At 40.8% G+C, this 12871-nt stretch overlaps 2 protein-coding genes across 2 annotated transcripts in view; both read right to left on the bottom strand.

Annotated features, from left to right (window-relative positions):
* The window catches only part of NAT9 (N-acetyltransferase 9), a 223891-nt gene that overhangs the window by 143945 nt on the left and 67075 nt on the right, over window positions 1-12871 (bottom strand). The window lies entirely within an intron of this gene.
* Window positions 5632-12871, bottom strand: part of LOC138152782 (fatty acid desaturase 6-like) — a 31283-nt gene continuing 24043 nt past the window's right edge. Inside the window, 5 exon segments of the mRNA XM_069076862.1 lie at window positions 5632-5784; window positions 8562-8741; window positions 9087-9274; window positions 10140-10232; window positions 10235-10319. Of these exon segments, the coding sequence (XP_068932963.1) occupies window positions 5632-5784; window positions 8562-8741; window positions 9087-9274; window positions 10140-10232; window positions 10235-10319 (699 nt within the window).

Below are 12871 nucleotides of genomic sequence, written 5' to 3'. Positions count from 1 at the left end.
TATAAGAAATGAGGAGCAGATGGACTTCATATTTACCTGGAGAGGCTTATACAAACTGATGCTGAGTGAGAAGAGTAGAACCAGGAGAAATTTGTACACAATTACAGACACAACGTATGTGTGATGACCAGCTTTGATAGACTGGACTCTTCTCAGCAATGCAGTGATATAAATCAACCCCAAAAGACTCATGATGGAGAGAAATGTCTACATCCAGAGAAAAAACTAGAAAGAACTGAGTTTATATCCAGATGGAAGCAAAATACTTGATCTTTTTCCTTTTCTTGTTTGGTTTTATGTCCTCATTTTTCATTCCATCTGATACAATCCATCTTTATAACCTGACTAATGTATAATGTGAAAGTATTTACAGATCCTATACTTGACTGTATGCCACCATGGGGGGAGGGGAGGCGAGAAGAATTTGAAATTCAAGGAATTGTGGAATTGAATCTTGTAAACTAAAAGTAAACAAACAAATTAAAAAAAATGTTTCTGCTTTTCTGCTTTGGATTGTGAGGTTTTTATGCCCTAGTACATGGTCAATTTTTGTGTAGGTGTCATGTACTGCTGCAAAAAAGGTATATTCCTTTCTATTCCCATTCAGCTTTCCAGAGGTCTATTATATCTAACTTTTCTAAAATTCTATTCATTTCCTTAACTTCTTTCTTGTTTGTTATTGTTGTTGTTAGATTTATCTAGTTCTGAAAGAGGTAGTGAGGTCCCCCACTATACTATTTCCTCCTGTAACTCACTCAACTTCTCCTTTAAGAATTTGGATGCTATGTTTAATATTGATATTACTTCATTGTGTATGGTACCTTTTAGCAAAATGTAGTTTGTTTGTTTATCTCCTTTAATTAGATTTTTTTACTCTCCTTCTGAGATCATGATTTGATTGCTATTCCTGACTTTTTTTTTTTTTGCTTCAATTGAAGAATAATAGATTTTCTTCCAGCCCTTTACCTTTACTCTGTTGTGTGTCTTGTAAATTACATGTTGTAGGATTTTGGTTTTTAATCCACTCTGCTGTCTGCTCCTATTTTATTGGTGAGTTCATCCCATTCACATTCACAGTTATGATTACTAATTGTTTGTTTCCCTTTGTACTGCTCCCCCCACCATTTGTTCTTTTCTCTCTTTCTTTTCCCCATCCCTCCTCAAAAGTATTTTGCTTCTGACCACTGACCCCACTACCCTCCTGTCTATCAGTCCCTCCCACCTTCTCTTATCCTCCTCTCCTCCTACTTTCCTGTAGGGTGAAATAGATTTCTATAGCCAAGTAAGTGTGTATTTTATTCCCTCTTTGAGCCAATTCAAATGAGAGTAAGGTTCAAGTGTTGTCCAACAACCTCTCCCATCTTTCCCTCCACTATAAAAGTTCTTTTGCACCTCTTTTACATGAGATAATTTATCCCACTGTACCTCTTCTTTTCCCCTTCTCCCAGGGCATCTCTTCTCATTATTTAATTTTTTTTTTTGCTGTCATCTCATCATGGTCAACTCATACCCATGCCTTCTGTCTATGTGTACTTCTAACTGACCTAATAAGGAAAAATTTCTTAGAAAGTTACAAGTATCATCTTCCCATGTAGGACGTAAACAGTTCATTAAATCTCTTATGATTTCTCTTTCCTCTTTACCTTTTTATGCTTCTCTTGAGTCTTGTATTTGTATGTCAAATTTTCTATTCAACTCTAGTCTTTTAATCAGGAATGTTTGAAAATCCTTAATTTCATTAAATATCCACACACACCTCCCCCCGCCCCAATGATTATACTGAGTTTTGCTGGGTAGGTGATTCTTAGTTGTACTCCTAGCTCCTTTGCCTTCTGGAATATCATATCCTTTAATGTAGAAGCTGCTAAATACTGTGTTATTCTGACTGTGGCTCCATGATATTGAAATTGTTTCTTACTGGCTGCTTGCCATATTTTCTCCTTGACCTGGGAGCTCTGGAATTTAACTATAATATTCCTAAGAGTCTTCATTTTTGGATCTCTTTCAGGAGGTGATCAGTGGATTCTTTCAATTTCGATCTTACCCTCTGGTTCTATCATATCAGGGAAGTTTTCTTTGATAATTTCTTAAAATATGATGTCTAGATACTTTTTTTTGATCATGGCTTTCTGGTAGTCCAATCATTATTAAATTATCTCACCTCCATCTATTTTCCAAGTCAGTTGTTTTACCAATGAGATATTATACATTTTCTTCTATTTTTTCATTCTTTTGATTTTGTTTTATTGTTTCTGGATGTCTCATGGAATCATTAGTTTCCACTAGCCCAATTCTAATTATTTTCTTCAGTGAGCTTTTATACCTCCTTTTCCATTTGGCCAATTCTACTTTTTAAGGAATTCTTCTCAGTGGATTTTTGTGCTTCTTTTAACATTTGGCCTATTGTTTTTTTTAAGCATTATTTTCTTCAGTATTGTGTGTGCGTGCGTACCTCCTTTGCCAAGTTATTGACTCTTTCATGTATCACTTTCATTTCTTTTCCCCATTTTTCTTCTGCCTCCCTTATTTTATCTTTAAAATCTTTTTTGAGCTCTTCTAGGGCTTGAGACCCATTCATACTTTTCTCTGAGGCTTTACCTGCTTTGATCTCATTGTCTTCTTCTGGGTTTGTATTTTGATCTTCCCTGTCACCATAGCAACTTTCTATGGTCAGGTTCTTTTTTGATATTTGCTCATTTTTCCAACCTTTCTCTTGACTTTTAATTTTATGCCAAAGTTGGACTCTGCTCCCGGGGTAGAGGAGGCACTGTCCCAAGTTTTAGGTTTTTTGTGCTCTTGTATTCATAGCTGGTTCTGATAGGTCTATAAGTTTCAGTTCTTGCAAGGTGATCTAAGTAGAGGTGTGATTACTGCTCTCCTAGCAGAAGTCTGTAAGCAACCATAAGTACTCCTTTCCTGGAACTGACCTGCTAATGTTTCTCCTCTCCCTGGGGACTGTGACCCAGAACTGTGTACAGGCAATGTAACAGAATCCTGTACAAAGTACCAGCAAAGGATCTTCTGCAATTTCCTTCTGATCACTTGTCTGGCCCCCTTACCATCTGTGGACTGAGAGCTCCAAAAGCTGCTGCTGCTGATTGAGTTGCCTCCAAGGCCTACTACTGGCTTGTGATGGAACACAGAGCCTCAATGCTGACTTGCCAGGGTAGCCTGTGCTAGACTGCATTTCTCTCTGACCGCAGCGAGACAGACCTCTTCTCCTTCTATACTGTCTTGGAAAATTGTTTTCAACTATTCTTTTATTGGTTCTGTTGCTCCAGAATTCATTTGAGTTGTTATTTTAATGTTGTTTGAAGGGGAATTTGGGAGAACTTAGCTAAGTCCTTGCCTTTACTTTGCCATCTTGGCTCTGCCCCCTAATAACTTCCTTTTATAGATGAAGAAACAGGCTCATGAGATGAAGTAATTTACCCAAAATCACACAATCAATCGATGAACATCTATTAACTGCTAAACCCTATGCTAAACTCTGGAGATACAGTTAGTATATTTCTGAATAGGATTTCAACTGAAGCTTGCTTAATATAAAGTATCAAATGTTTTCTTGACTTTTTTAAGGTCTGCAAAGTACTAAATTACTTATATTATCTTATTTAACCTCACAAAAAAACTTATAAGATAGGTACTAGAGATGTCACCTCCATCCATTCTACAGTTGAAGAAACTGAAACTCAGAGATTTCCTGTTCTTTCATTAAAGATGGAGGTCATGGCTCCTCCAGCAATCTTTGGATTATAAGCCTTTCATAAACTTCCCACACCCTCAGGAACCTCATTCAAATTTCCTACCCCATTCCCAATATAGATCATTAGTGGACATGCATCTCTTCTTCAGCTACCTTGTTAATTTGAGCTCTTAGAACCTCCAGGGCCTCACAGAAGACTGCTTCTTTGTGCCCCATTTCCTGAGGGAACAAAGGGGAACCATGTGTGACTGTGATGTAACGTATTTATCAAGCACCCTCTGTGAGCCTTCAGAAAATTTTATCAATAGCTCTTTTGATCTTCACACAACCCTTAGAGGTTTTACACCTGAGGAAACTGAGGTGGGCAGACATGAACTGTGTTGTGCAGGGTCACACACTGTTAGTAAAGTATTTGAGCCCTTCTTGACTTTAGGCCCAGGGCTCAATCCATTTCAACATCTAGCTGCCAAGGGGGAAACTGTGTGACTGGTTTATAAACAGGTATGAAACCAAAGATTCTGGTATCCTACACACCCACCTTCTCCTCCATTCTCCAGGAATGTGAGAGGGCAGACTATTTTGCCTACTAAACCAGTATAAGGGGGCAGATCTGTTGTACCCTAATCATGCCAATTGTAGGGTGGCATTACCTCCAAGAGAATGGAGATATCAAAGAATACTGAGATATCAAAGAAAGAAACAATCATACTGGCTCGGTTGCTAATAGGTTCTATGAAAGTTAATTAGGTTAATCGGAAGAAGCCAGTTGTCCTGGGAGGCACAATATAACATTGTGGATCTTCTCACCAACACCAGACCAGGTCAAGTATTATACAAAAACAAAGCAAAGAAGGCACAGTGTCAGGGACAACTAGAGATCATTTACAAGTGTTTCCATGGGATATTGGAGCGCTTTTTATGGTTTACATTTACTCAAGGTAGTTTACATTCTCTGTGAGAGTCATAGGTCATTCCCCATATATGGAGTCAAATGGCTCTGTCATACCACCTTGCTGGCTCAATACTAATCCCACCATATCACAACTGCACACTCTCATATCCCTCTTAGACTAAGAGGGCTGCCCCAGCCCCCTTCCCCATCTCCATAAGAGAAAGCAGTGGAGTCTTCCTTTTGTAGATAACTTCTGAGATCAAAGATGCCACAGAAGATCACCCTGGAAGAGAGATTTTCCCCTCTTCCAAGGCTGAAAGAATTTCCCCAAACCTAAGGTTGAATCACTGAGTTTTTTCCTCAAATCTTATCACCCATTCCCCATCCCCCATCTGAATACTTAGGACCCTCTGCTCTGTCCTATGACTTATTTTAAAATCATTTCAATTGTAATCCTAGAATAAGTCCTACTATATTTTTTAAGCTAAGTTCCTAACTCTAAGAGCTAACCACTTTACTTGGTGTATAGCCATGTAACCAAAACAACCACATTCCCAACCCTGTAGCCAGTCCGGATCTGTCCAGTCTAAGTCGTGGGGATGTCCTACAGTTCACGAGTCCCTTGACCTTTCTTCTACTCACCTATTCCCCCCGCCCCCACTCCCATCATTATACTTAAAAACTTCAAGCTAAACTATCCCTAATGCATGTTATTACTGCCTGTGACCTTGCCTTCAACGTTTTCTTCCCCCCATTAACCGGCTGTCCTATCCTTTATCCTCCTCTTACTCAGTACTCATCCCTCCCACTCCAAAATGGAAGAATTAAAAGCAGACACAGTACCCATCCTAGAGAAGCCCCTCAGTTCCATGGAGCAGAGAGAGGAAGGCTTAGGTTCTAGGGTGATGTCTCTGTATGTTTCCAGGCAAAGCAGAAGGATATTGAACCAGAACCTTGGTGAGGGCAAGGGAGCTGGGGAGACTTGTCAGTGAGGGAACATCCTTACTTACAATGTTACTTGTAACTTACTTACTTACTTACAATGACCCACAAGGTCATTGATGGCAGGGGTATGCACCATGAACTCCTCATATCTGTTCAAGAAAAGCCAAAATTTTGACAGGTAGGAGTCCTCATTGTATGGCAGATGGTTCCTTTGAAGGAACTGAGACACCACTGGCTTCACCTAGAAGAAGGGGAGTGAATGAAGACTAATAAGATAGAGATAGTCTTTTTCCCAAAGGGGGCTTCCTCCTCCACTCAACCCCTTTTTTACATGCTAATGTCTGTAGCAGCCAGCTCTAGTTCAGAACCCTGGAAATGAAAGTGTTTATTCCAGCAGTCAAAAAGAAAGGATCATAGAATCATAAATTTAGACCTGGAAGAGCCCATGGGGGATCATCTAGTGCAACCTCCTATAGGGGCAAGGTAAGCCCCTCTGTGAGGAATAAGATTATACAAACCAAGGCCCCAGCTCAATATGACCTCTCTATTACCCTGAGCTGTTTGGGAACAGGGATCCTGAGAACTTGAGGGCTGCTCCTCTGCTAGGACCCTGGCCAGGTCCTGGAGAAGAGATATGATAACTGCCCAATTCCTGGAACTAGCCACTCCAAGGAAACATTGCTCTTGAGGGGGCCTTGGAGGGATTGGCCTCCATCCCAAGCTTCACACCAGATACTATGCTTGCTGAAAACACCTGGAAGCATGCCTTCTTTGTTCTCAGCACTACTTAAACTGTAAGATTCAGACCCCAAATTGGATTCTCACCCATGGAGGAGACATCCTGCCCGGGAGCCTCCTGTGCAGGACCCTCCCGTGCAGGACCCTGATGGCTGTATCGGTATTCCCCAGCTTGTGTGGGCAGGTGTTGGTGCTTCCCCGAAACAGTAATGCTTGTGAATATATATCCACTATTAATCATAGTTGCACTTATTCTGCTATCTTTAAGCCTCTTACTCTGTTATCTCCGGTTTCTTTCTCACTTGCCTATATATACATATATTCTGAATAAATATTCTAAAGAAATTGCCTTGGGTCTTTCTTGGAGTGCCAAGCATTCTGTTTATGCAAATCCTGAACCTTCTTAATTGGACAATTCCTTGTTTTACAGATGAGGAAACTGAGGCCTAGAGAAGTGATATGACTTGTCTGAGGTCACAAAACAAGTGAGACAGGTATTAAGTAACAAAACCAAGATTGGACCCTGTCTATTGGAGCTATAAATACAAAACCCTTCTCTAAACTGAGGAATCATTTTCTTCAACACCCGCATGAAGGTTCTAGGACAGATTTATGAGATCCCTGACATGGTGGCACTGTTTGTCCTAAATACCAGCGGTACATCCCAGGTCACTGAATAGGGTAGGATGTCTAGAAACTTCATTCCCTATTGCTCTCTTCCCTTCTTCTACTAAAACCAAACAGGACAGGTCATACTCTAGGTCTCCTTGACCTCAAGAGTCCAAGATAAAGACAAGTCATTTTTTTATGCCTACTGAATGAACCAATCTAAGTCTCACATTTGGTGACCTCTCCCAGCTTCCTTGGAGAACCACCAAAATAGTGTCCTGCACATAGTAAGCAACTGAGAGGTGTTTGTACAAGTTGAATTTAAGACTGAAAATTATTATGGCTCTTTAACCCAAAGGAAAAGTGAGTTAGAGTGTTTGAGGAATGGGCATATGATGGAATGGGGAGATGAACAAGCAGCATCTTCAGAACTATCTTTAGTATATAAAGGGTCATTGGGAAGGAAATGCTGACTACTTGTTCTCCGTCACAACAGAGATCAAATGAAAAGAAGTTCCCATCAGTTGCAACACGTGAGTCTGATTCCTTTCTTTATATTCCTAGAATGCAGCACAATGTCTGGCAGATAGTAGATGCTTAAAAAATACTTGTTTTTTATTGACTATTGGAATGAAGAAAATAGACATTTATGTGCCAGAAACTGGGCTAAGTGCTTTACAATTATTATCTCATTTGATTCTCACACTAGTCTGGAAGGTGAGTGCTATTTCATTTTTATTTTACTGTTGGAGAAACTGAGGCAGACAGAGGTGAAGTGACTTGCCCAGGGTCACAGAGCTAGTAAGTCTCTGAGTCCAGATTTAAATTCAACTCTCCTTGAATCCAGACAGTGTTCTATCCACTGCACCACACAGCTGCTTGTTGGAAGATATTTAAGAAGAGGGCTGACGAGAAGCATGGGAAGACTCGTGAACTGATGCAAGTGAAATGAGCAGAACTAGAAAAACAATAGATACAGTAACTACAGCAATGTAGAAGAGAGGAACAAAGATAACACCAAAAATGGAAACTGAAGGCTGTAAAAGTATAACCAAAGAAGAAAAAATGCTTCTCTCCTGCCTTTGCAGAGGTGAGACACTATGGGCGTAGGATATAAAATCAAAATTGGCTGGTGTGATGCCTCATTTTACTGAACTGGGGGTTTTCCCCCTCTTTCTTTTTAAAAATTATTAATTTGAAGAGATGGGAGGGAGAGGAAAGGACTTTTTTTGGTCCATTCTTTGTATCTCTAGCGCACAGCACAGTGTTGGGCTCTTATATATATGTGCTTAAATGCTTGTTGATTGGTTGGTTGACTGATATTAGAAACCCAAACAAAGACATCGATACTTTTTTTTACATGGAGTTGAAGTAGTTGATTTTCCATTGTGGGAAAAATAGAACAGGGTTGCCATTTATCTCTCCAGGCTGTTTTATGTGCTGATCTGCTTAAGAGGCAGTGTACAGAAGCCCTCTAGATACCTGTGCAAGCTAGTTTATGAAGCTATTCCCACTGGGCCAGTTTTTCCAATCCCTCTGACTGCTCTCCCCTGCCCCTAAACCCGTTCTTCCCTGCCCCAAACTCTTTTCTCTTTAGAGAAATTCTTTTCTTCCCTTCTAGCCATTTTCTGTCCTGTCCTCAGCCCTTTTTTGTCCCTATCCCTTTTCTACCTTTAGACACATGTTGTCAGAGAGCCGGGGGAAGAGGTGATGTTCCACGTGGCAACTGATGATGGAATGGCCGAATGTCCAGTCCAGGATGGGGTTTCGGGGCAGGTTGAGTACCCCAAGGCTCATCATGTGGATCCTCAGGGGCTTCTTATCCAAGGAGAATATGGGGAGTGCCACGTGCTATGATACACACACCCAGAGACACATACAACCACATGCTGAGATTGTAGCCCTTTGCCAGGCTGAACAGAAGGTAATATTCACACTGACCCCTAGGCTGGGTTACTTTCCTTTGCCTTATTTTGGAGGATTCCCTTCTTGAGGCCACAATGAACTGAGATCTCCCAAGCTGGTCCTGAATTTGAGAATACTCCCCAGTTGTTCCAAGTTCCCTAGTTATTCTCTCTCCTCGTTTGTTCTCCATTCCCACCCAGGAGACCTCAAACCCTATGTAGTCTTAGCTTCCTATAAAGGACACTTTCCCCCACCATCTAGCACCTTAATAAATTGTGGAGAAAAACCTACCTGGAAGATGTTGACATAGACGAAGGCATGAGCCAAGAGGCCCTGTATGACAAACATGCAGAGAAAAGTAGACCAAAATGACTGGAAGCCAGAGACTTTGATCAGTAGCCAGTATTGAGAGAAGAGCCCCAGTGATATGAGACACAAGGTCTGAACAGCTATCCTGAGCTCTACATTCCTCAGCAGCCCTTTGGGAAAGAGAAACGTGAGGTAAGAGTCTTATATTCCAAGCCCCCTCTAATTAATACCTCTAAAAGTAAGTAAGAAATAATGGGGTGGCTGTTTTTTTTGGGGGGGGGTTTGCTTTTTTTGAAGAGGGGAAGGCAGGGGAATTGGGGTTAAGTGACTTCTCCAGGTCACACAACTAGTAAGTGTTAAATGTCTGAGACTGGATTTGAACTCAGGTCCTCCTGACTCCAGGGCCACCTAGATGTCCCAGTGAGGAATAATTTAATGGAATCATAGATTTAGAGAGCTAGAAGGGACCTGAGTGGACATCAGGTTCAGCTCCTTTATTTTATTATTTTTAAAAATTAATTTATTTCGGGGCGGCAAGGTGGCACAGTGAATAGAGCACCGGCCCTGGAGTCAGGAGAAACTAAGTTCAAATTTGGCTGCAGACACTTAACACTAGCTGTGTGACCTTGGGCGAATCACTTAACCCCAATTGCCCTGCCTTCCCTCCTCCAAAAATAAATAAAATGACGTGCCCAGGGTCACACAGCTAGCACATTTTGGACCTGGGATTCTCACCTGGCTTCCTGATCCCAGGGCCAATGCTATTCCCATCCACACCATCTCAATATTCAAAAGCTCTTAGCCCACCCTGCCTCTTATTATCAGGCCCGTAGTCCCTAAGCTCTTGATGGGGTTCTGGCTACTTGAGCTGGGCATGAGTCCCAGAAGTCTAGGTGCTCACCTTTCCCCAAAAGATGCCTCCTTGAATTTGGGAGGGGAAGAAAGGACTGTGGTATTTCTTTCCCAAGGAGGTTCTTTGATTCTCCTCAAGGATGCCCCCTGAGAGTTTTGAGACTGGTCCTGCAGGATACCTACCAAGTGTCACAATCAGGAGGATGATGGGTAACATGAAAGGAACGAGGAAAATGTAGACATATCTATTCAGTTTCGGCTCCTTCCATATGCTCAAGTCCCAATACCAACTACATTGGTGTAACCATGATGCATCTTCACATGGAGATTGCAGGCATTCTCAGCTGTGAACGAAGCGCACACCTAAGGAGTGTAAGAGTAGAGAAATGGAATGATAAAGGTGTGAGGGGCCTCAGCATAGTGGCACAGGACCTCCTTAAGCACAGCCTAACTCAATTGGTATCCAGTCAGTGTTCAGCATCTAGGACTTCTTCCCAATCCCCAAAGCCTACCCAAGATCACTTGCATTTACAGTCAGATTCCCCTATGAATCAAGATGATTGCAATGGGAATCATCTAAGACAGCAGATAATGCAAGAGTCTATTTCTCCTGGGTTTGCAAGGTCATCTGTGATTTTCCTACGGAATCTTTATTCTCCCAAGTCTCTTTGAACTCTCTGGGTCGGCAACAGTTAAAACGCAGGGTAGATCCTGGGTGTTCTGGCTAGCAAGGGACAGCCAGATTGTCCACAAAGTGAATAAACCACTGGATAATTGACTACATAAATTACACAACAGAAGAGGTGGAAATTTGATGGAATTCTCTGCAGACAGGAAAGACCAGAGAAGCGTAGAATCATGGAGCAACCTCCAAGACCCTTTAAACAGAGGAAGAATTCTAACCTAATGATTTTCTTGCATGCAAGAGAACACAACTACCTTCAGAAGCTTTTATCTTGGTCAATTATTTTTATTTATTTCAGATTTACACTCCTGCCTATTTTTAAAAGCATTTGGCCGAACTTATCCTATAAAACAGAATTCATGCTCCAAGTTACTAATACAATAGTATAAATTAAAACAATTGGGGAAAATGGTTAACAGGCAATATCCAAGGGACTCAAAGAAGACAGGCACATGAACTAATGGCAGAGCCATTAGGTGATCCAATCGTTCTGGACTGCAAGAAAAGTGATTAAACTATTTGTATTCTTTGACCGATCAAAGTCACTTATTGGCCCTATGCTCCAAGGAAGTTAAAGACAGATATTGTGGTAGTGAAGAGCTAGAAACAAAGTCTGTAGATACCCTTTGGGGACTTCTGAGAAAAACAAGGTATGAGAATATTATTTGACTTTTGGGGGGGAGGAGGCAATTGGAGTTAAATGACTTGCCCAGGGTCACACAGCTAGTTAGTGTCTGAAGCTGGATTTGAACTCAGCTCCTCCTGACTCTAGGGCCAGTGCTCTGTCCACCATGCCACCTAGCTACTTTGTAATGGAATGTGGTGTACTGAAAAGGATTCTGAGAAATCTGAAAAGACTCGTATGAAATAAGATAAAGCAAAATAAGTCAAACCAAGAGAAAAATAAGAATGACGAACACAACATAAACAGATCATTGAAGGAAATTGTACTCTGAGTAATGGAAAAACCAGTGAAAGCCTTAGTGAAGAGATAATGGGTTATATCTCCTCCCTTTGGCAAGAAGGTGGGAGATTACCAGGACAGAATACTGTATATACATTCTCAGACACAGGCTGTCTCCCCTGTTTTTACTTCATTGTTTTTCTTTGACACAAAAGAAGGTTAAATACAAAAGGGTAGGTGGGAAAAGATTATGATATAAAGACAAAACACATCAATAAAATGCATTTTCAAAATGCAAAACAGTACATTTAGGGATGAAACAATAAAGTTTCTCTAAGATATCAATCCACTTGAGATGATTGCAGTTATGATTGACAGCATTGAATTCGGCTATAAATTTTCTAGTCACAAAGGCTGAAAGAGAAACAAGTAAGGTTATATAATTTTTAAGATTTTTTTTCTATTTTCGCTGTATTTCCCAACAAGAGAAAAACATTCAGATTCAGATTCAAGGATAAAATTTTTCTTCAAAACTTCTATTTTGTGCAAAAAGTGTTATCACGAAAGATGGTATCTTATCCTCTGGTTTTACAAAAGAGAGAGATATTCTGATGAGACCAGAGATTCCTTCATCAACTTCCTAAAAAAGTGGCATTGCTAAGGGGACTAAGGGAGATCCTGAAGAGACACATCATATATGCATCCTAGGAAAGGTATAAAAATTGTGACCACTGTATGTGATAATTCACAGGAGGCTTCAAGCAAGCCTTCACTGTAATGGGTGATTGAGCTGATGACAAAATAAATACCAACTCCTGTGGAGAATGAACTTTTTTGGCAGTAAAAAATGTTTGTAAATTAAAAGTAATATTCATAAGATGCCTTCTCCCTCCATCTTCTCCTTTACCCCTGTCTCACATGATGATGTGGTCCTTCTCTTTGCCAAAGCAAATCTCTCTATACATATACAAGTAAGCCCATTCCATCTGGTTTTCTCCAGCAGATTGTCCCCTTCCCTCACCCCTCCACTTCATCCCCATTCTCTCACTTTTCTGAAGTTTCTTCTTGTTTACTGGTCACTTCCCTACTGTCAACAAACATGCCCCGTCTTCCACATTCTCTTAAAAAAAAAAAACCAACTTCATTTTCAATTGGTCCAATCCTGCCAGCTATAGTCCCATGTGTCTCCTCCCTCTTGTGGCTAAACTCTCTGAAAAGGCCATTCACAATAGGGACCTCCACTTTCTCTCTTCTCACTCTTTTCTTAATTCTCTCTCTCTCTCTCTCTCTCTCTCTCTCTCTCTCTCTCTCTCTCTCTCTCTCTCT

Source organism: Petaurus breviceps, unplaced genomic scaffold (genome assembly GCF_028583685.1).
Source record: "Petaurus breviceps papuanus isolate PSGF00001 unplaced genomic scaffold, PetGlider_PUasm1.0 90925, whole genome shotgun sequence".
Classification (NCBI taxonomy): Eukaryota; Metazoa; Chordata; class Mammalia; order Diprotodontia; family Petauridae; genus Petaurus; species Petaurus breviceps.
Note: the sequence above shows the minus strand (reverse complement) of the source record. Positions and strands in the feature narration are given on the sequence as shown.